This window comes from Vanessa cardui, chromosome 27 (assembly GCF_905220365.1).
Source record: "Vanessa cardui chromosome 27, ilVanCard2.1, whole genome shotgun sequence".
NCBI lineage: Eukaryota > Metazoa > Arthropoda > Insecta > Lepidoptera > Nymphalidae > Vanessa > Vanessa cardui.
In genome coordinates this window covers 5,572,714-5,594,404 of record NC_061149.1, presented here as the reverse complement: position 1 = coordinate 5,594,404, position 21,691 = coordinate 5,572,714, and the positions used below count along the sequence as shown (strand labels likewise).

The 21,691-nt window shown below is 32.7% G+C and overlaps 1 protein-coding gene across 1 annotated transcript; it reads left to right on the top strand.

Annotated features, from left to right (window-relative positions):
• The first annotated feature begins 9,661 nt into the window (after window positions 1-9,661).
• LOC124541231 (cytochrome P450 6B6-like) lies at window positions 9,662-13,823 on the top strand. The gene is made up of 3 exons (XM_047119110.1): window positions 9,662-10,807; window positions 12,262-12,515; window positions 13,602-13,823. Exons 1-3 carry the CDS (start codon window positions 9,699-9,701, stop codon window positions 13,778-13,780), a joined length of 1,542 nt encoding a protein of 513 aa, XP_046975066.1. The 5' UTR covers window positions 9,662-9,698; the 3' UTR covers window positions 13,781-13,823.
• Window positions 13,824-21,691: the final 7,868 nt, after the last annotated feature.

Genomic DNA, 21,691 nt, shown 5'->3' with positions numbered 1-21,691 from the left:
AATTACATCATGTTTTCAACACAATTAATAACTAGCATCTATCCTGAATATTAACATATATTTTTTTCATTTGGTTTATTGCATTGGATTATATACTTTTTGGCATTTTAAAACTTGCATTTAGCTCATGTAGTCCCCTTAAGACAACATTAAAAATGTATGTTAATGTTATTAAGATCACTTAGTGAGCCTCAAACGTATATAGTAACAAACTGTACATAGTTAAGAACTTATACATAGTAAAGAACTCATTTTATGACGTTATTTCCAAAAAAATCGTTCATAAACATTTTTTTAATCGACTTATATAAGGCCGTACAGGTTCGTTTTACGTTGTTGTAATCTTTCTCAAAACCATTGTCTTGTTGTTGAGAAGAATTAAATTTGATTTATGTTTATAATTTAATTTTAAAAACGAGGCACTTTCGACCAAAAAAAGAAAGTGTCATGACTCATACTGTGTAAATACATTAATTAATTTGACGGACATCAAACAAAAATTTACGAATTAGGAATACAGATAGCAAACGACAGATTAACGTATTTCATGTGATTCGTTAATAACTCAGTTATATCGCGCACTACCTACTAAGAATTTATGATTAATATATCTTTATTATATAGAGCCGAGATGGCCCATTGGTTAGAAAACGTGCATCTTAACCGATGATTGCGGGTTCAAACCCAAGCAAGTACCACTATATATATGTGCTTAATTTGTGTTTATAAATCATCTCGTGCTCGGCGGTGAAGGAGAAAATCGTGAGGAAACCTGCATGTGCCTAATTTCATCGAAATTCTGCCACATGTGCATTCCACCAACCCGCATCAATCACGCTGACATGCATGACAGTTGCTGGAGTGCCAATATGTTCCAAACCCTCTTCTTAATGGAAGAGGAGGCCTTATCCCAGCAGTGGGAAATTTACAGGCTGTGACTTTACTTTTTTACTTTTATAACTCTATTCATAATACAACATTATTGCACTTAACCATTTAATTTTTTTTATATATAATTTAATTTTACTTACAACATTTTTATCAGTTTCATCGATGTTTAAGACGTAATTTTATTTATTTATTTATTTTTTTATTTATTTAATCGATACACCACAGTATTTGAAATATAACACTTAAAACAAGAATACAGAAAAATGACAGATACAACTTCAAACACTTAATAGGAATATACAGCATTAATAGTTACGTTAGCCTCGAATAACAACTTTTTAACTATACTCTATTCAATAAATACTACAGACTGCAATAATAACGCGCTTATTAATTATTTAACATTTAAACAATTGGTAAAAAAATATATTACAAAATTGCAAAAGCAAAATATAACAATTTTAAAACAACAACAATAAAGATATCACAATCACAATAACGCTCCCAGCATTAATTTTTTGCGAAATATAGGTAGTGAGTCGTGAAAAATGTCAATGCCATCACTGTTAACATTATTATATAAGTTTATGAGGTGGTTGAGTGGAGAGTATTTACCTATATTTGTTTTGGAAATTCGAGAGGAGAAAAACTTTTTTAGAGGTTGCCTAGGTGCAGTATGCACTGCGTGGCACTGCTATGTTAATATCTTGTAGTAGATCTGTTGCATCCAAGTGGTTAATAGTTTATAGAGAGTAATTAGAGAGGCATTTTCGCGGCGTTCTAGAGTGCACAGTCCAAAATATTTTAAACGTGATTCATAGTCGGCCCTATAAGGGCAACTGTTACTTCTACTAGCCAGTAATTTAGTAAATTTGTGTTTTCGAGTCGAGATGGCCCAGTGGTTAGAACGCGTGCATCTCAACCGATGATTGCGGGTTCAAACCCAGGCAAGCATCGCTGATTCATGTGCTTAATTTGTCTTTATAATTCATCTCGTGCTCAGCGGTGAAGGAAAACATCGTGAGAAAACCTGCATGTGACAAATTTCATAGAAATTCTGCCACATGTGCATTCCACCAACCCGCATTGGAACAGCGTGGTGGAAAATGTTCCAAACCTTCTCCTCAAAGGGAGAGGAGGCCTTTAGCCCAGCAGTGGGAATTTACAGGCTGCTGTTGTGTTGTATGCGTTCTAACCTTTCAATGTAAAGTTTATAATGTGGATTCCATACTACAACCGCATATTCTAAAGCGCTACGTATAAACGATTTGTACAAAGTTATGATAGTAGCCGGTCTCTTAAAACCATTGCAGTTACGTCTGACAAAACCGAAGTTTTTCCAGGCCTTTGTGGCAATATGAGTAATGTGGGTGTTAAATTTAATTTTGGCATCGATCATGACACCTAAATCATGAACCACCGAAACTTCTCCGAGCGGTTTGCCCTGTAAACTATAATGATGTCTTAATATGTTTTTGTTTCGCGTAAACTTAATAAACTGGCACTTATCGACATTTAGTTCCATTTCATTCAAATCGCACCATTTTTGTATAGAGTTTAGATCGTCTTGGAGCAATTTGCAATCATTCATGGATGTTATAGAGCGGTAAATTTTTAAATCGTCAGCAAAGATAGAACATTTGCTGTTCTTGATACAGTGTGCAATGTCATTGATAAATATGATAAATTATATTGGGCCTAGGTGTGATCCCTGTGGAACACCAGAGGTCGCAATAAACTCGTAAGATTGTATGCAAAACTATAGTGTTTATCATAGATTAAGCGGTTTCTCGACCAATGATATCACGTCCATTTGCTATCAAATATTGTTTGTTATTTTCTCCTGATATAGTTGGAATAGAGCACAGATACAAAATTTTAACTAAGATCTGTAACAAAACGCCTTTTAATGTAAACAGCTTATATAACAATACCTCGCACCGTTATTTCCAACCGACTTCAAAAAGGAGGAGGTTATTTTTCACTGGGTGGACCGATTTTGATAATTTGACCCCGGCTCCAAATTTAACAATAGCTACAACTACGTTATATAATCGTAAATCGACTTTTAAGCAGTCTAATATTTTTCATTTCATTTTACTTAGGAGGACTCTTAAAAATATGTTGAATATGCAATTATTTTTATTACTTTTTAGTGCATGTTTATTTGTTTTAAAATAAAGTTTTGTTTGAAGTCAGTTTTTCTTTTTGTTAAAATTTTTATTAGTAATTTAATTTTGTTACCGATACTATTCTTAAGAAATAAAACCTTATTTTTTCTGACATAACCTAATTATTTTTGTGTATGGTCATACCCATGCAAAGAAGTTTGGTTAAATGAACTCAATTTTAATAAAGATACGGAACTGAAATTACCACCCAAAAAAAAACATACAGGATATTGCTTAGAAATATTCAGGTAGAATTAAATAGAAAAGAGGATTATTTAAAAAAGATGTACCTGCATGTATTAAATGATAACGATAGTACTGATTCTGGTGATAAGGCGATTAAAGAACGATGTATTGATTGCAAATTATTAAACTTAGTATTCGTTGTATTTTCGTTACTTATTATTAGTTGTATAATAATAAAATTACTAATAATAAAATTATTCTAGGAAACAATTTTTTAAACAAAATAAACATACTTATTTTAATATATATTTTAATAAAATATTTATAGATAAGATTCGCAAATATTATCTGTAAGTCAAAGATTATTTTCAATTAGCTGCTGTGCAATTACTTTTCCTAAAATTACAAACTCGCGAAACTGATATATATTGATAATGTTAGAATAGGTTCTGAAGATTTAGGTATAACCCCATAGGTGTACTCATCTTCAGAAAATAAAATGAGAAGAATTAAGCTTCCTTACACATTTTCCAATATTGTTTCCTCGCAGAGTGACTTTTTCGTCAAATAGACTTATTTTCAACCGACTTCCAAAAGGAGGAGGTTATCAATTCGTCTGTATTTTTTTTTTTTTTATGTTTGTTACCTCATAACTTTTCACTGGGTGGACCGATTTTGATAATTTTTTTTTTGTTTGAAAGGTAGTGCTTCCCGTGGGGTCCCATTTTTTTATTTTTTTTTCCGATGATGGTATCCATGTGAAAACGACATAAGTCTTAAATTTGCGTTATGTATATGCACGACAAATAGGTGAATAACTGAAAATCACCTTATCCAATTTTGATAATTCTTTTTTTATTATGAAATATATACTTCAAGGGTAATTTGGTGAAAGTTTGGTAAGGTTCTGAGCACAGGATCCATGACAAAGTGACGGAACGGAAGGGAACGGAACAATTCTGAGGAGCACGTTAGCGATACTCGGTCGAATCTTTTATTTATAGGTTATTTGGATATTTGAGTCACCTTCCGTAATGTGGTTATGTTTATCTAATTATCATAGTCGAATATTATAATCAACTTGCTACCCACCCCGGCTTCGCACGGGTGCAATACTGATACTAAATATACTACAGAATTTGTTTATATACGACATCACTTCGCAAACTTCTAAAATTATCAGTTTCTTTACTATATTGTTCATGTATTATATACACAAACCTTTCCCTTGAATCACACTATCTTTTAAAAAAAACCGCATCAAAATCCGTTGCGTAGATTTAAAGATATAGGGACAGAGAAAGCGACTTTGTTTTATATTATGTAGTGATAGAACTCTAACTACTAATTATTGTTATATTTGGAGTCGGTGTCAGCCAATAAAACCCTACAGTATATCTATCAAAAAACAATACGAGACTTTAACAAATATGTTTTTTACAAATTACCTTTTACACAATAATAACTGGATCAATCAAGGGGCTCGTATCGCTTCTTTCTTTTGATTGTTGGGGCAAGGGCACCGTGGCTGACACCGGCTCCAAATATACCAATAACTATAACTACATGATATAATCGTTAATCGACTTTTAAGTAGTCTAATATTTTTCATTTCATTTAACTTAGGAAGACTCTAAAAAATATGTTGAATACGCAATTATTTTTATTACTTTTTCGTGCATATTCATTTGTTTTAAAATAGTGTTCTGTTTGAAGTCGGTTTTTCTTTTTGTTAAAATTTTATTTTCCACAGTTTTGCTGATAAGCTTTGTATTGATCAAATAGCATTATTTCTCAGGATGCACATAGGAAGACCTTCAGTGCTTTGTACCATAAGCGATCAAAGGCCTTCGCTGCATCCAATATCAAAATCAAAATATACTTCATTTAAGTAGGCTTGAATCCACAAGCACTTTTGAATAATTTAACAACTGTATTAAGTAAAGCTGTTTGTAGTTTCACTTAATACAGTTCGGTTCGGAAAGTAAATTCAATTGTGAAGAACCGGCAAGAGAAAGTAGATACACTTTTTCAACATTTAAAAATACACTCATGTTAATTAAATCCCACCGAAAACATTAAATGTAAAAAAATGCCAAGTCTCTCTCGATGCAGTCTTTCCATCGTAAAAAGTCACTATAATATCAAGAAAACTATTGATACAATTACTACATGTTGATTTATAACTACATAATAATTTGAATAGGATTTGGCTTCTATGAGTGGTGGTGTTGTCAAAACAGCCGTGAATCGCTTCGAGAAAAGATGGTACGGCGGTGCCCGTTTTGCTCAAGACTTGGCTGGGGCACTGCCGTGCTTCCAGATACAATTATATATGTATGTAATATATCCTGCCTGGATTGATTAATATCCCCCCTTGGGTTTAACTGTTTGACTTCTAACATACCAGAATAGCATACAACGGGGGTGTGTGCGTCACAATAAATAACAACACATGTAAGCTCATAACAATAGTTGCATATTTGTATCAATCTTAAAAAGTAATTAAGATTACGATATCAAATTACTAATTACTCACCGATTAGATGACATTCATGAATAACTTTGGAGAAAGCATAGGTCGATTTAGATGCTCCTATCAACAATCAAATATTTTAAATCAAATGATTTATATCAGTATAAATGGCATGGCATATAAACTAAAGACTAACAAAGTATATAACCAATTTATTTACATCAGTATTAATGGCATAGCATATACACTAAAGACTAACAAGGTATATGACTGATAATACTATACAGGATTATATAAAGGATCGCATCAAAGTAACAGGAGCAAGTCTCACTACTGGGCTTAATCCTCCTCGTCCTTGGAGGAGAAGTTTTGGAGATTATTCCATCACGATATATAATCTACGATACACAAAAGCATTTATGGAGACAATTGCTTGACATACCGGGAAGAATTATAACAAAACTTCTCTGCAGCGATAAATCTTCAATGTCATCTAATTAAGAACAAAATCTATCTCAATCATCTATTAAAACATTCAGCGCTAGATCGCTCAAAGAGTATTATAGTTTTCTCTTCCAAGATGTACTTTTTGTGTAGCGTAACAATATGGCTAATATATATAATATATATAAGTGAGAGTATATTTGTAAAAATATGTTTAGCAGACTGGAAGTGCAACAAAATAATAACTGGTTACTGTGAAACTGAACTATAGATTCTATAACAGTACAAGATTAGTTGCTTTTAAACTTTTTCTTTTTTTTAAATTTCTATTGTGATATTACAATTATATTAGGAGGGAAATTAATCGTTTGAACAACAAGTTGTATTATGTGATTTGTTATCTATACATATAATAAAATTGGAGTGTATGTTTGTATTAAAATAGCCCCTTTTTGCTCAATGCATATGTATGTATACACGGTACATATACCAAAAGAACATTTTTTACAATTTTCTGTCTGTCTGTTCCGGCTAATCTCTGAATCGACTGGACCGATTTTGACGGGACTTTCTATGGCAGATAACTGATATATAGGAGTAACTTAGGCTACAATATTTTTTTCTGTTAAATTCAAACGCGTACAAGGTATCGGGTACAGCTTGTTTAATATAGATTTTACTCAATTAATGACATAGCCACACTAATGTCAGGTACTGCCTGCTTACAGTTTGGTCGTTCAGAGTGATTATCGGAATGCCTTATCTCGCGTAGATATTTAATTAGAATTGAGGTCGTCCGAAATGCACTTGTACCGTAATCATTTAATGCACTTACCGAAGATAAGAACATGTTCTTTGGTTCTCTAGGGTTCCACACCCAAAGGGTAAAACGAACTTTATGATTTAGTCTCCGCTATCCATTCGTCTGCCACGAGGCTGTGTCTCAGTAACTGTGATTGTTAGACGCTTGAAATTTTTATATGATGTATATTTTATGCCGCTATACAACAACAACAGCCTGTAAATTTCCCACTGCTTGGCTAAGGCCTCCTCTCCCTTTGAGGAGAAGGTCTGGAACATCTTCACCACGCTGTTCCTATACGAAAAAAAAACCTAATAAACTAAATAATGGTGCGGAACAATTCGTGAGCGGGTCTTACTTATTCTTATCGGTTTGTTTTCTATTGTATTCATATATTTTTAGTACTTTTAGTAATAATACAATCATTATTGATATGAATCTGTATTTCTCAATTTCCTTATTCGATCAGCAAAAATATTAACAAGACAATCAACGAAACCCAAACGTACTTTAAAACTTACTGTCATTTGTTACCAGTCATCACGATATGACTAATATACTAACGACTAGCCCCGGCTTCGCATGGGTGCAATGGTGATACTAAATATACTATAGATTTTGTTTATTTACGACTTCACTTTTTTTTTGTTTTTTTTTATGGTATCGGTTGGCGGACGAGCATATGGACCACCTGATGGTAAGTGGTCACCATCACCCATAGACAATGAAGCTGTAAGAAATATTAACTACTCCTTACATCGTCATGCGCCACCAACCTTGGTAACTAAGATGTTATGTCCCTTGTGCCTGTAGTTACACTGGCTCACTCAGCCTTCAAACCGGAACACAACAATACTGAGTACTGTTATTTGGTGGTAGAATAACTGATGAGTGGGTGGTACCTACCCAGACGGGCTTGCACAAAGCCCTACCACCAATTAAATTACGAATCACGATCGGATCATTCTGTGTATTAAAAAAACACCGCATCAAAATCCGTGGCGTAATTTCAAAGATCTATACATATATAGGGACAGACAGCGGTAAGCGACTTTGTTTCATACTATGTAATTATAAAAGAGGTCTGGCCCCTAATTCAAGATTGGATTCGGAGACAGTCTGTATATCAGGTAACACATATGACACTATTTGTAAGCTGGTATTACTAGCGTGGTTCCCCTGTGTTTCAATGATATTTTTTGTGGCATCTTCAGGCATATGTTATTGCATCATCATTGCCCATAGACATTGTCGCTGTTGGAAATTTTAATCATTTTTAACACAATGCGCCACCAGCTTTGGTAACTGTGATGTAACAACAACAAACAACAACAACAGCCTGTAAATTCCCACTGCTGGGCTAAAGGCCTCCTCTCCCTTTGAGGAGAAGGTTTGGAACATATTCCACCACGCTGTTCCAATGCGGGTTGGTGAAATACACATGTGGCAGAATTTCTATGAAATTTGTCACATGCAGGTTTCCTCACGATGTTTTTCTTCACCGCTGAGCACGAGATGAATTATAAAGACAAATTAAGCACATGAATCAGCGGTGCTTGCCTGGGTTTGAACCCGCAATCATCGGTTAAGATGCACGCGTTCTAACCACTGGGCTGTCTCAGCTCAACTGTGATGTGATCCTTGTGATTGTTAGACTGGCACCATACAAATATTATAAATGTGAAAATAACTCTGTCTGTCTGACGCTCTTTCACGACCAAACCAATGGATCGAATTTGATGAAATTTTATGTGAAGTAAACTTGTACTCTGAGGAAGGACATGGGCTACTTTTGTCTGACACTTATTACACTTAAACGCATTTAACACTCTAAACGCGAGCGAAACCTCGGTCGGAAGACGGTTGCCTTTTAAATAAAGTATAAGTTATGTTCCAAACTCTCTCCTTAATGGAAGAGGAGGCCTTATCTCAGTGGGAAATGTACAGGCTGTTACTTTACTTTTTTTACTACTTTTATAAATTATGTAAAATTTTAATCTAGTTATGCTAACTTTAAAAAAAAAAGTTGTTGTATTTTTGGAGCTCGAACGCCCCAAAATGAAATCTTCAAAAAATTGAAAAGTTTTTCAATATTGGTGAATAGAAGATTATAAAATATTATCAAAAACAATCTCACTAAATTTAATAATGAATTTCGGTCGATGAAGTCATCGATATGTGAGAACGGGATATAACAAACTAGTAGTCGCCCGTGGCTTTGCTTGCGTTTTAAGGTGTTGGTCAGGTGTCAGGCAAAAATAGCCTTTATAATGTCCTTTCTTGGAGTTGAAGTTTGCTTCATACCAAATTTCATCAAATTCGGATCCGCGGTTTCGTCGTGAAAGTGCGACAGACAGACAGAGTTACTTTCACATTTATAATATTATATATAGTATAGAATACTCCTTGTATCTTTGCGATCGAGAAGCTGCAGTTTTACGTTGGTGATTTGATATTTGTCATGATAGAAATACAAATATCAAAATCAATATATTATTGGATCAGCTCTTAGTTAGCCCTTACTGCAATCTGAGAAAGTGTTCTTCAAAGCGTGACAAACAAACATACCGCAGGATATAATTTGTATATAAATATATTTTATTTTATGAATAACAAATGATAAAAAAAATTGTCAAAGGTCGAATGAATAACACTTATTCGTCAGTTATAAATCGGATTAAAGAAAAAGAATACGTTAAAAAAATTAGTGAATATTAATTAATTAATAATGTTTTTAATTTTGGTAGTTGTTTTTTGTATCGCCTTCTACTTCTATGGCACACGGAACTTCAAATACTGGGAGAAAAGGGGTGTTCCGTACGAGAAACCGCTTATATTAGTCGGAAGTAATTTAAAACAATTTATAGACGGGGTAAGCGTGTCTCAGAGATTTTCAGCGTTTTATCGAGCATTCCCAAATGAAAGATTCGTCGGTTTCTTCGAAGGCAACAACCCTTCCATACTGGTACGTGACCCAGAGCTGATTAAACACATGCTCATTACCGACTTTCGTTATATTCACTACAGAGGGCTCAATCCTCACAGGGCAGCAGTTGAACCACTTATGAAGAATCTTTTCACAGCTGATGGTGATGTTTGGAAATTGATGAGGAAGAAGTTGACACCGTCCTTCACCACAAGTAAGCTCAAAGCAATGTTCCCGTTGATTATTGAGAGAACTAAAAAACTGGAGAAAATAGCTGATACCTTTTGTGAAACCGGTAAAGAAGTTGATATGAGGGAACTGATGGCTAAATACACGACAGACTTCGTTGGAGCTTGTGGCTTCGGCGTCGATTCAGCTGCTTTGGATAACGAGAACTCAGATTTCCGCAAGCTCGGTAAGCGTCTCTTCTCAGTCACGATACGAGACCATATCGTATCATTGTTAAAGAGATCAGCACCGGAAACATTTAAGGATCTACACTTCTTCGCACCGGAAATCGAAACGAAAGCCTTTTCAATTTTGGGACAAATCATGGAACAGAGAAATTACAAGCCATCGGGTAGGAACGATTTTATGGATATGATGCTGGAGTTGAGGCAGCAGAATAAAGTTATCGGGGAGTCTGTGGAGAAGTACAACCCTGATGGAACACCGCAGATAGTTGAACTAGAACTTGATGATAAACTTCTTTGTGCTCAAATATTCGTTTTCTTCGCTGCCGGATTTGAAACTTCTTCGTCAGCCAGTAGTTACTTACTACACACGCTGGCTTATCATCCAGAAATTCAGGAACGCTGCCAGAAGGAAGTTGATGATGTACTGAAGAACTATGATGGGAAACTCTGCTTTGATGCAGTACACGACATGAAATATCTGGCGATGGCTCTTAAGTAAGTGTTTAACTGTATATTTTGTGACAAAATCATTTTTATTAATCGTCTTTAAAACTGGAGGAATTCCTTAATAGTTCTGTATATATGATAAAGATATATTATGTTCGTATATAACTTTTTTTTATTAAACGATTTTTGACTTTGCCGATTATAAATTCAAATTATTTGCTATTAATGTTTATAAATAAAGCATATTCAACACAATATTATAGGGATGATAAATAAGCGTGGAGATAATACTTGTTGGATGCATGATATATTATACATAGTTGTATTTAATTAACATTGTAATAAAAATGTTGAATAAAAATAACTACACACTGAGTTTTCTCGATTAAATTATATATAATACTATATTCCGAACCGGTGGTAGCTTAACTTAATATAATAAATAATAATAATATAGCTTTATTTATTACATACTTGCATATAATACAAATAATAATAATAACAGAAATTAACAAAAAAGATCTTTAGTGGTAATATCAACTTTAAATACATAATAATAATAATTAAAGTGTATAAATTAGAGATTTAATTTTAATAATCTCCCGTTCAATTTAATAAAAAACTATCATCAATTAAAAAAAATAATAATATAGTTTTGTTAAATATCGTGGATTTACTTATTAAAAAGCATATTTTGATTTGATATTTGAGTACGTATTTATATACGGAGTATTATAAATGTGAAATCAAGATATTTGGTATAGATAGTTTGAGTCCAGGGGAAATACATTTTTTTGGGCATATAGGCCACCTGATGGTAAGTGGTCACCATCACCTATAGACAATGACGCTGTAAGAAATTTTACCTATTCCGTACATCGTCAATGCGCCACTAACCTTGGGAACTAAGGTACTATGTCCCTTGTGTCTGTAGTTACACAGGCTCACTCACCCTTCAAACCGGAACACAACAATACTGCGTACTGTTATTTAGCGGTAGAATATCTGATGAGTGGGTTGTACGTACCCAGGCGGGCTTGCACAAAAGCCTACCACCAAGTAAAAATCCTTTTAAACTGACCTGAGGTTTGAAACCACTACACTAATTAGGCAATACTTACTATTGATGTCCAATATTAGTGATTAAAAAGTGTAACATTGATTCCGAACATACTGTTTTTTGAGCTGAGATGGCCCAGTGGTTAGAACGCGTGCATCTTAACCGATGGTTGCGGGTTCAAACCCAGGCAAGCACCGCTGTTTCATGTGCTTAATTTGTCTTTATAATTCATCTCGTGCTCAGCGGTGAAGGAAAACATCGTGAGGAAACCTGCATGTGAAAAATTTCATAGAAATTCTGCCACATGTGCATTCCACCAACCCGCATTGGAACTGCGTGGTGAAATATGTTCCAAACCTTCTCCTCAAAGGGAGAGGAGGCCTTTAGTGGGAATTTACAGGCTGTTGTTGTTGTTGTTGTTGACACTGTTTTTTGTTTTCAGAGAAAGCATGCGACTGTTACCTTCGCCTGGTTTTCTCTTGCGAAAAACCTCGTCGAAGTACAAAATACCAGAATCAGACGTAATTCTGGATGAAGACACAATGGTGGTGATATCGACTGACGGCCTCTGCTCGGATGAGAAATACTTTGAGGATCCAGAAAAGTTTATTCCGGAACGATTTCATCCGGACAATATTCATAAAATAAAGCCTTGCACGTTTATGCCTTTCGGAGAGGGACCCCGAGCTTGTATAGGTAAGACGTTTGCTTGATTTTTTACTTCAAGAGTTTTAATGGGCAATCTCTTACAAATATAATTTAAACCAGCTTTACTGAAATCTGTATTGATATTATAAATGTGTAAGTAACTCTTTCTGTCTGTCGCTCTTTCAAGACCAAACCGCTGAACCGAATTTGATGAAATTTGGTAGGAAGCAAAATTGAACTCCAAAAAAAGGACACAGGGTAAGGCCAGGCCGCGGGTGACTTCTAGTGTTTTTTTCTAGTCTTTCTTCTAGTAATTTCCAACTTGCGATATTGGAAATCATGTTGTTAAGATAAGTTTGATTTTTATCTTTGTAAGAATTGTTTACTTTCAACCGACTTCAAAAAGGAGGAGGTTATCAATTCGTGAATTCGTTGAAAATTCTTTTTTATGTTTGTTACCTCATAACTTTTCACTGGGTGGATCGATTTTGAATTTTTTTTTTATGTTTGAAACCTAGTGTTTCCCATGTGGTCCCATTTCAAATTAGTCCAGTTCTGATGATGGTATCCCTATGAAAACGATTTAAGTTTTAAATTTGCATTATGTATGTGCATTGCATTTTACTTAGAAGGACTCTTAAAAATATGTTGAATGCCTAACACATGACAACCAAACCGTTGAACGATTAAAATTAAAATTGAGCACAAATGAAATTCTTTACTTTTTGATTGAATAGAGGCTGACTATCATGACATATGTATATCTAAATCATTTACTTTTATACTGATCGTGATGTATAACCACGATAATCTCGATGTTATGGAATTCCTACCTAGAAGCGTTTTCCAAAATCTATTTATATATGTATAGTATACTCGTATAGAAGTACAGATAACACCTATGAAATAGGGGGAGGACAAGACGTTACAGCCCCCCATAACACGTTGTGCCCTCCACAATAGCTACACAACTATAGCACTCTGTTTAGTGCTATTGGGAAATAATTCGTTCCCTAAAGATTGTAACTGAATTTTAGGGGACAATTTTTACTTTCTCCTATTTCACCCCGCATCTACGATTGACAGAATTTGCTGAATATTATAAACTGGTTTTATCTTTTTTTTTCTTTATAGGCGAGCGCATGGGCCTCATGCAGTCAATGGCGGGAATAGCAACAATCCTGAACAAGTTCACGGTAGCGCCGTCGCCGAACTCAGTACGCAAGCCTCTTATCGATCCCAAATCTATTTTGGTCGAGACGATCATTGGCGGCCTGCCTTTAAACCTGATACGAAGGCAGAAAGCTGATTAGTTTTATATGTGTATGATTTCCTTATCCAAATATTGAAAATAGATACTTATTATAAAAATATGTGCATTTAATATTTTTTTTTATGGTTAAAAGTAACAGCCTCTAATCGTTTTACTCATGGGTCTCGTCCTCCTATTGAGTATATGGTGTAGAGCTTATGTAACCATGTTTACTGATACGAAGGCAGAAATTTGATTAGTTTTATATGTGCATGATTTTTTATCCTTATCAAAATATTGAAAATGGATACTTATTATAAAAATATGTGCATTTAATATTTTTTTTATGGTTAAAAGTAACAGCCTGTAATCGTTTTACTCATGGGTCTCGTCCTCCTATTGAGTATATGGTGTAGAGCTTATGTAACCATGTTTGAAAGTGGATTGATGGATACATGAGACAATTTTTCATTCAGAGAGGCAAGATGACCTTACACGTATCGCACCTAGCTTTGGCAGTCAAACTGGCCTATCTGACAAGTGACATTAATTTCGAGGTGATCCTTTCTAGATGACTAGGTTAGGTAAATGTAATTGGAAAAATAGGGGAATGTTTAGAACTCGAAAAAATATAAAATAAATAAAATTTTAACAAAAAGAAAAACCGACTTCAAACAAAACACTATTTTAAAACAAATGAATATGCACGAAAAAGTAATAAAAATAATTGCGTATTCAACATATTTTTTAGAGTCTTCCTAAGTTAAATGAAATGAAAAATATTAGACTACTTAAAAGTCGATTAACGATTATATCATGTAGTTATAGTTATTGGTATATTTGGAGCCGGTGTCAGCCACGGTGCCCTTGCCCCAACAATCAAAAGAAAGAAGCGATACGAGCCCCTTGATTGACCCAGTATATTATTGTGTAAAAGGTAATTTGTAAAAAACATATTTGTTAAAGTATTCTCGTATTGTTTTTTGATAGATATACTGTAGGGTTTTATTGGCTGACACCGACTCCAAATATAACAATAATTATAACTACATGATATAATCGTTAATCGACTTTTAAGTAGTCTAATATTTTTCATTTCATTTAACTTAGGAAGACTCTAAAAAATATGTTGAATACGCAATTATTTTTATTACTTTTTCGTGCATATTCATTTGTTTTAAAATAGTGTTTTGTTTGAAGTCGGTTTTTCTTTTTGTTAAAATTTTATTTATTTTTTGATTTTAAGTGAAGCTGATGTTGACTAACTAATTTTTTTTAACATGGATAGATTAAGCGTTCCGTTTATATGAGCCAGAAACTACTTCGAGGACAATTTCAAAGGAAACTTGCGAATAAAGCAAAAATAGACTTTCGAAAATGCGGATTTAATACGTCACGCGGCGTAAACTACAAGGATCCCTCGAAAGAGCTGTAAACGAACTCAGCAAAAAAACTTTGAAAAAGACCAACTATATTTCGTACATCATATGACATCACATCACATACACAAAATTTGATTAAAGATAGTAAGAAATTCTGCCCCATATCGCACCCTAACTGCGAGCCGTATAGGAGTTCCATCACTACATTTTATAAAACAAAGTCGCTTTCTCTGTCCCTATATCTTTAAATCTACGCAACGGATTTTGATGCGGTTTTTTTTAAAAGATAGTGTGATTCAAGGGGAAGGTTTGTGTAAATAATACTTGAACAATATAGTAAAGAAACACTCATAATTTTAGAAGTTTGCGATGTGATGTCGTATATAAACAAATTCTGTAGTATATTTAGTATCAGTATTGCACCCGTGCGAAGCCGGGGTGGGTAGCTAGTTGATTATAATATTCGAATATGATAATTACATAAACATAACCACATTACGGAAGGTGACTCAAATATCCAAATAACCTATAAATAAAAGATTCGACCGAGTATCGCTAACGTGCTCCGCAGAATTGTTCCGTTCCCTTCCGTTCCGTTACTTTGTCATGGATCCTGTGCTCAGAACCTTACCAAACTTTCACCAAATTACCCTTGAAGTATATATTTTATAATAAAAAAAGAATTATCAAAATTGGTTAACGTGATTTTCAGTTATTCACCTATTTGTCGCGCATATACATAATGCAAATTTAAGACTTATGTCGTTTTCATATGGATACCATCATCGGAAAAAAAAATAAAAAAAATGGGACCCCACGGGAAGCACTACCTTTCAAACAAAAAAAAAATTATCAAAATCGGTCCACCCAGTGAAAAGTTATGAGGTAACAAACATAAAAAAAAAAAAAAAAAAAAAAAAAAAAAAAAAAAAAAAAAAAAAAAAAAAAAAAAAAAAAAAAATACAGACGAATTGATATTGGAAGTCGGTTGAAAAGGGAAAAAGACATGACACCGATATTGCTTACATTTTAACACATTATTATGCGGTAATGACGACCTCCATGGTCGAGTGGCGTGTACACCGGTTTTCATGGGTACGCCACTTTGAGGTCCCGGGTTCGATTCCCGGTCGAGTTGATGTAGATTACCATTAGTTTTCTATGTTTTTTTGGTCTGGGTGTTTGTGGTACCGTCGTTACTTCTGATTTCCATAACACAAGTGCTTCAGCTACTTACATTGGGATCAGAGTAATGTATGTGATGTTATTTCATATTAAAAAAAAATATAATCTATCCAAGTAAATTTCAATTAAATTTTAACCTAGCCTAAGCGAAGTATTGTGAACATCGAAATTGTAAATGTTTTATTATAACTTGAAAATAAATATCTTTGTTTGAAAATAGTAATGGCCTCAGTAGAAAGTATGGGCGTATGATAGAAATAACGTCAGTATAGCCCATTACACAATGAAAAAAATAAGGTATATGAGATAAGGAACAAGGAATAAGGAAAAGCACAGCAACCAAAACACAATACAACAATATTCAACCAATCACAGCAGTTGAATATCTACAGCTGGTGTGTGCACGAAGCACGAGTGTCAAAAACAAAACCTAATTGTTATTAGCATGCCCTGCGATTGGCTGGCTATAAGAAATAAGAAACAAATTCCCACCGCGACGGAAATTTTATTCTTATTTCTTATTCTTTATTTTTGAATTATGAATGTATATAAATTATGTAGTATATAAGCAGATGACACCTGGTATTGAGGAGCAGTAATAAATTTATCTTCAAAACTTAAACATCTACTTTATTTAACTAGTCCCGTCCTTACATAGCGACCCTGCCATTTAAGGTTCGGTTTCGGGTTCTAACGAAGTGCATTATAACAATATAATGTCGCTCTGTGTAATATTGGACATTCGTGTATTTAATTGTTCGAACGTTAGTAGTGTCATAATACGAAATGGGCAAAGAACAAGTTGTTAGTGCACAAAATGCCGCAGGAGACGTGAATTCGGCCGACGTGGAGCAATACACCAAAATCAGAAAGTGACAAATATAGTTTTGAGTATTTTTCTTTTACTTTTAATTTTGGGGGCAAAGTTTGCCATAATGTTGTCTTAGATTTTCGCGATTACTACACATTGGAGATGGTCAGGAGCGCTTTCAGACGTTCGAGGCGTCGACCAGAGACTGAAGAAAGAAATCAGGAACGTGTCGTTTAGCCTGGAGCCGCATCAATAGCCATGCCCTGCCCTGCCCTGCTTATAGAAAAAATAGGAGTGTATAAGTGTGAAAAATATATAAAAGGAGAAGTGAAATAGTGTCATCTGCTTATATACTACACTACAATTGATTAACGGTGCTGATTCCTTATTCCTCGTTGCTTATTTTTTTCATTGTGTAATGGGCTTATATCTTTCATTTTCTTGTCTGTATTTGTGACACACATTATTTTGCCAATGTCACGCGCAAGACAATACATATATCAAAATCGTGACTGTATGCCGTCTGGCGTTTGATGTACGTTTCATGCTTACCTAGCGATATAACACTTTGTATGAATGCATATTTTATTGAACAATTAAAGTGAAAGGAGAATGCCCAAAATACTATGGACTTTAGTATCGCCACAATTTTTTTGTGTCAACTTTAATTCATGTTTATTTTATAGTGATAATGCTACAGAAACATATAAAAATAAAACAACATGGCTAAAACTCCGGAATTAATAAATATAAAAGTATTATTAATAAAATAAAAGTAGTTGTTAAATCTATATTAAGGTACGCTATGGTTTGAAAATAAGCCCAGCAGTGACAGCTGTTGAAAGAATGAAAGAGAAAGAGTCAGATGGAGAGAGAGAGAGAGAAATAAAACAATTAGGCAATATACAAAAATTATTTTATTTCATATTAATCATTTTCGTAACAATATTCTTCAAAAATGTTATCTAAAAATTGGGCTGGTGCATTTACATCATTATGCCGACCCCAACTTAAATACCATGTGATGGTCATCACATGGGCACAACAACCTACAGTACGACTGCCCACTAGGCAGCTACAATAATAGCCTGAAATGGCACTTAGTGTATCTCTTGTTTCTTCATTTTTATTAAGTATAGTAAGTATACGTATAGTAAGTTCGGCTACTCACATGCCTGGATTTTATTCTGCCATTAAGAAAATAATTATTTACACGTACTAAAATATTACCACGAGCTTAAAACAAACAATGAAAACAGTTACTGAGTGACATATTACTCGTGCTGACAGACAGAAGTAAAAGTTATTATCGATTTAGTTATCGATTATTTATTTATTAATTATCTGTTTATAAATTGTATCTATATAAACAAAAAGTCTTTTTAATGCATATTGCATATATTATAATAGTGTTATGCATATTTTAAGTATTTTTAGATAAAATGTAAAAAATTCTATTATATGTATATTGGAAATTAATTTTAAAAATAAGAATCGAAACTCGCAACGTCATCATAATCGGACTGAGTTGACCGATTTTATAAATATACAATGTAGACGAAACAACTACTTTTTTTTTGGTTTGAAGTTATACGGAGATATTATAATGTCATCATATTTAAAATAATTTGTTTAATTTTACTTTATAATAACTAAGTTTATAAAAAAGAGACACAATAAGATTTTTTGCGATACTATTATTGGGCATTCTCCTTTGAACAATAGAAAAAAATACGACAAAAGAATAATTTCCATGTACAATGTTTCTCCGTTTATCTTATGCGTATATTAGAAATCGTTTATATTTTCAATTGGAAGAACTCTTGGATTATTTTGAATTTTTTTTACGAATTGACAATAAATATTTTGACAAAAGTTACTGGTAAAAAAATGTAAAACATAAACACAATTGTTTTCGACAAACTTCATAATAACTAAACTAATGTACTATTTGATATATGGCGCCAAATATGGAATAATGACTCGCAGTTTACAATGAAATCAAGTCAAAACAAAAACTGTCAAAGATCTCGAAATTCCTAAAAACTCTTTTGGAGAAAAGCGAAGTTTCACGAGAATCTCGCTGTTATTATATTTAAAATTGAATTAGTGTTATATGTCACTTTTGTGAACTTAGGACAAAAAGGTCCGCATCTACTCCGCATCCTTATATAGTGTTAGACCACTTACTCTCTGGTCATTTATAGGCCCTTCCACCTAGACTAAAAAAGAGTCTGTATTTACTTAAGAAATGCGTTTTAGTTTTGGTGTTTCGTCTTTTTCAACCGACTTCAAAAAGGAGGTTATCAATTCGTCTGTATTTTTTTTTATGTTTGTTACCTCATAACTTTTTACTGGGTGGACCGATTTTGATAATTTTTTTTTTGTTTGAAACGTAGTGCTTCCCGTGGGGTCCCATTTTAATTTTATCCTGTTTCGATGATGGTATCCATATGAAAACGATATAAGTCTTAAATTTGCATTATGTATGTGCGCGATAAATAGGTGAATATCTCAAAATTGTGCCAACCAATTTTAATGATTCTTTTTTTATTATAAAGGATATACTTCAATGGTAGTTTGGTGAAAATTTAATAAGGTTCTGAGCCTAAGCTGACACCGGCTCCAAATATTGCAATAACTATAACCACATTATATAGTCGTAAATCGACTTTTAAGTAGTCTAATATTTTTCATTTCATTTTACTTAGGAGGACTCTAAAAAATACGTTGAATACTCAATTATTTTTAATACTTTTTAGTGCATATTTATTTGTTTTAAAATAGTGTTTTGTATGAAGTCGGTTTTTCTTTTTGTTAAAATTTTTATTTATTTTATCATCTCAACAGGCAGGCATCACAGATAATAAAAACACACATCAACAATATCAATTTGTATATTTATAATAATATCATAATAATTTATTTACAACCATTGTTTAATCATAGTTTCGAATAAAAATAATCACAAATATACACATTTTCTGGAAGATTTAGAATGTTTACAGCTTAAGTACATTGCTTCATGGATCACTTATACCATACTAATGATGACAGATAATAAAAGAGTATTTAAATGAACGTTTAACTCCTTACTTATAAACCTTGTTTAGTTATTAGTTAAACGCTGATTTATTTAAAAAGAACATAAATACACTTGTTAACTAATAACAACTAAACAAAATTCAAATGTAAGGTCTATAGTTATATAAATTAAAAAATATTTAAATTTTACTAAATAACTTAATTTTTACTAAAAGTTTTAATCTCAATATATTTACTACAAATAATACAGATAAAATAAGCAAACGTTAAAATAAAATTGTATATTGATAGAATCAATAATAAAAAAAATGTGATGACAATGATATGGCAACGTTATTTATTTATTTACAATTTATTCTAGTATAAAAAATGACGTGACAACGTTAAGGCATATTTACAATTATAAATAGTTCTAGACTGTTATTCTATCACTGAGAATTACATATCGTTTCAATTAAAAAAAAAACATTTTTATTGATTCAATACTAAAAAACTTTTTAGCTGTATAAGATAAATCAGCGCCTGCAAATATACAAAAAAAAAAAACAAAAAATGGCGTCATTGATATTTATTTAATCCTAAAATGTTTCTTTGTTTTTAAATGTACGTATAAAAGTAAAAAGTGAATATTAAATTTATATATTAAAAATAATGCGTTATTAAATTATTGCGAGGTTGGCAGGTAAGTTATTATTTCAAAGGTTATTTTCATCAGTACGTGAATTGAATACAAGCGTTAGGTTATATAAACTTACTTATAAATGTGAAAGTTTTAGTATAGAAACTCAAAATAATTATTAATGTGTGTATTTTTAATCTGTGATATTAGGTTTCTCATTGATTAGATGAAATCAATATTTGTTTGGCAACGAAGACGATGGAACCCAAAAAATATATTTAAAAAAAACGTGACAATATTTCGTGATTTTTTTTTAAATTTGATTTTTTTAATGTTCAGACTTGAGGCTTGTGTAGAAGCGATTTAAGCAAAAAAAGTATTAATACATTTCACAAAATATCAATCATCACAATTAAATGTTATTCCCTTGCAAAAGATTTATCAATAACTACATTTCTTTCAAATGAATATATATAACAATATTTTAATTTACTCACGTGCACGTAACATACATAATAATATATATTTGAATTATTTTTTAGCCAATTCCAGTCACAGAATTTTATCTACCATTGATTTTCATATTCCACACATTGCCAATAGCTCAGATATATTATGTATTGAAAACAGTTCTTGATTGATATAGTACTATTAATATAGGCTTTTAATATTACTTTCATTCTTAAATTTCATGGCATTTATAAATGGAATCTTTTTCAAAATCCTGAATTTATTATTAATAATTTCGACCAATGAAATTGCGTCAATCACACGTCAAAATATTTATATGCCTTTATCGGGCCTGTGATTGGAAACGGCTAAAAATTTGCTATCAGATACATACCCTACATTATTGCATTATAAATACCTGTTTGATTTGTATATAGAACAAATATAATAATAAATAAACACAATAAATAAAAAAATTAA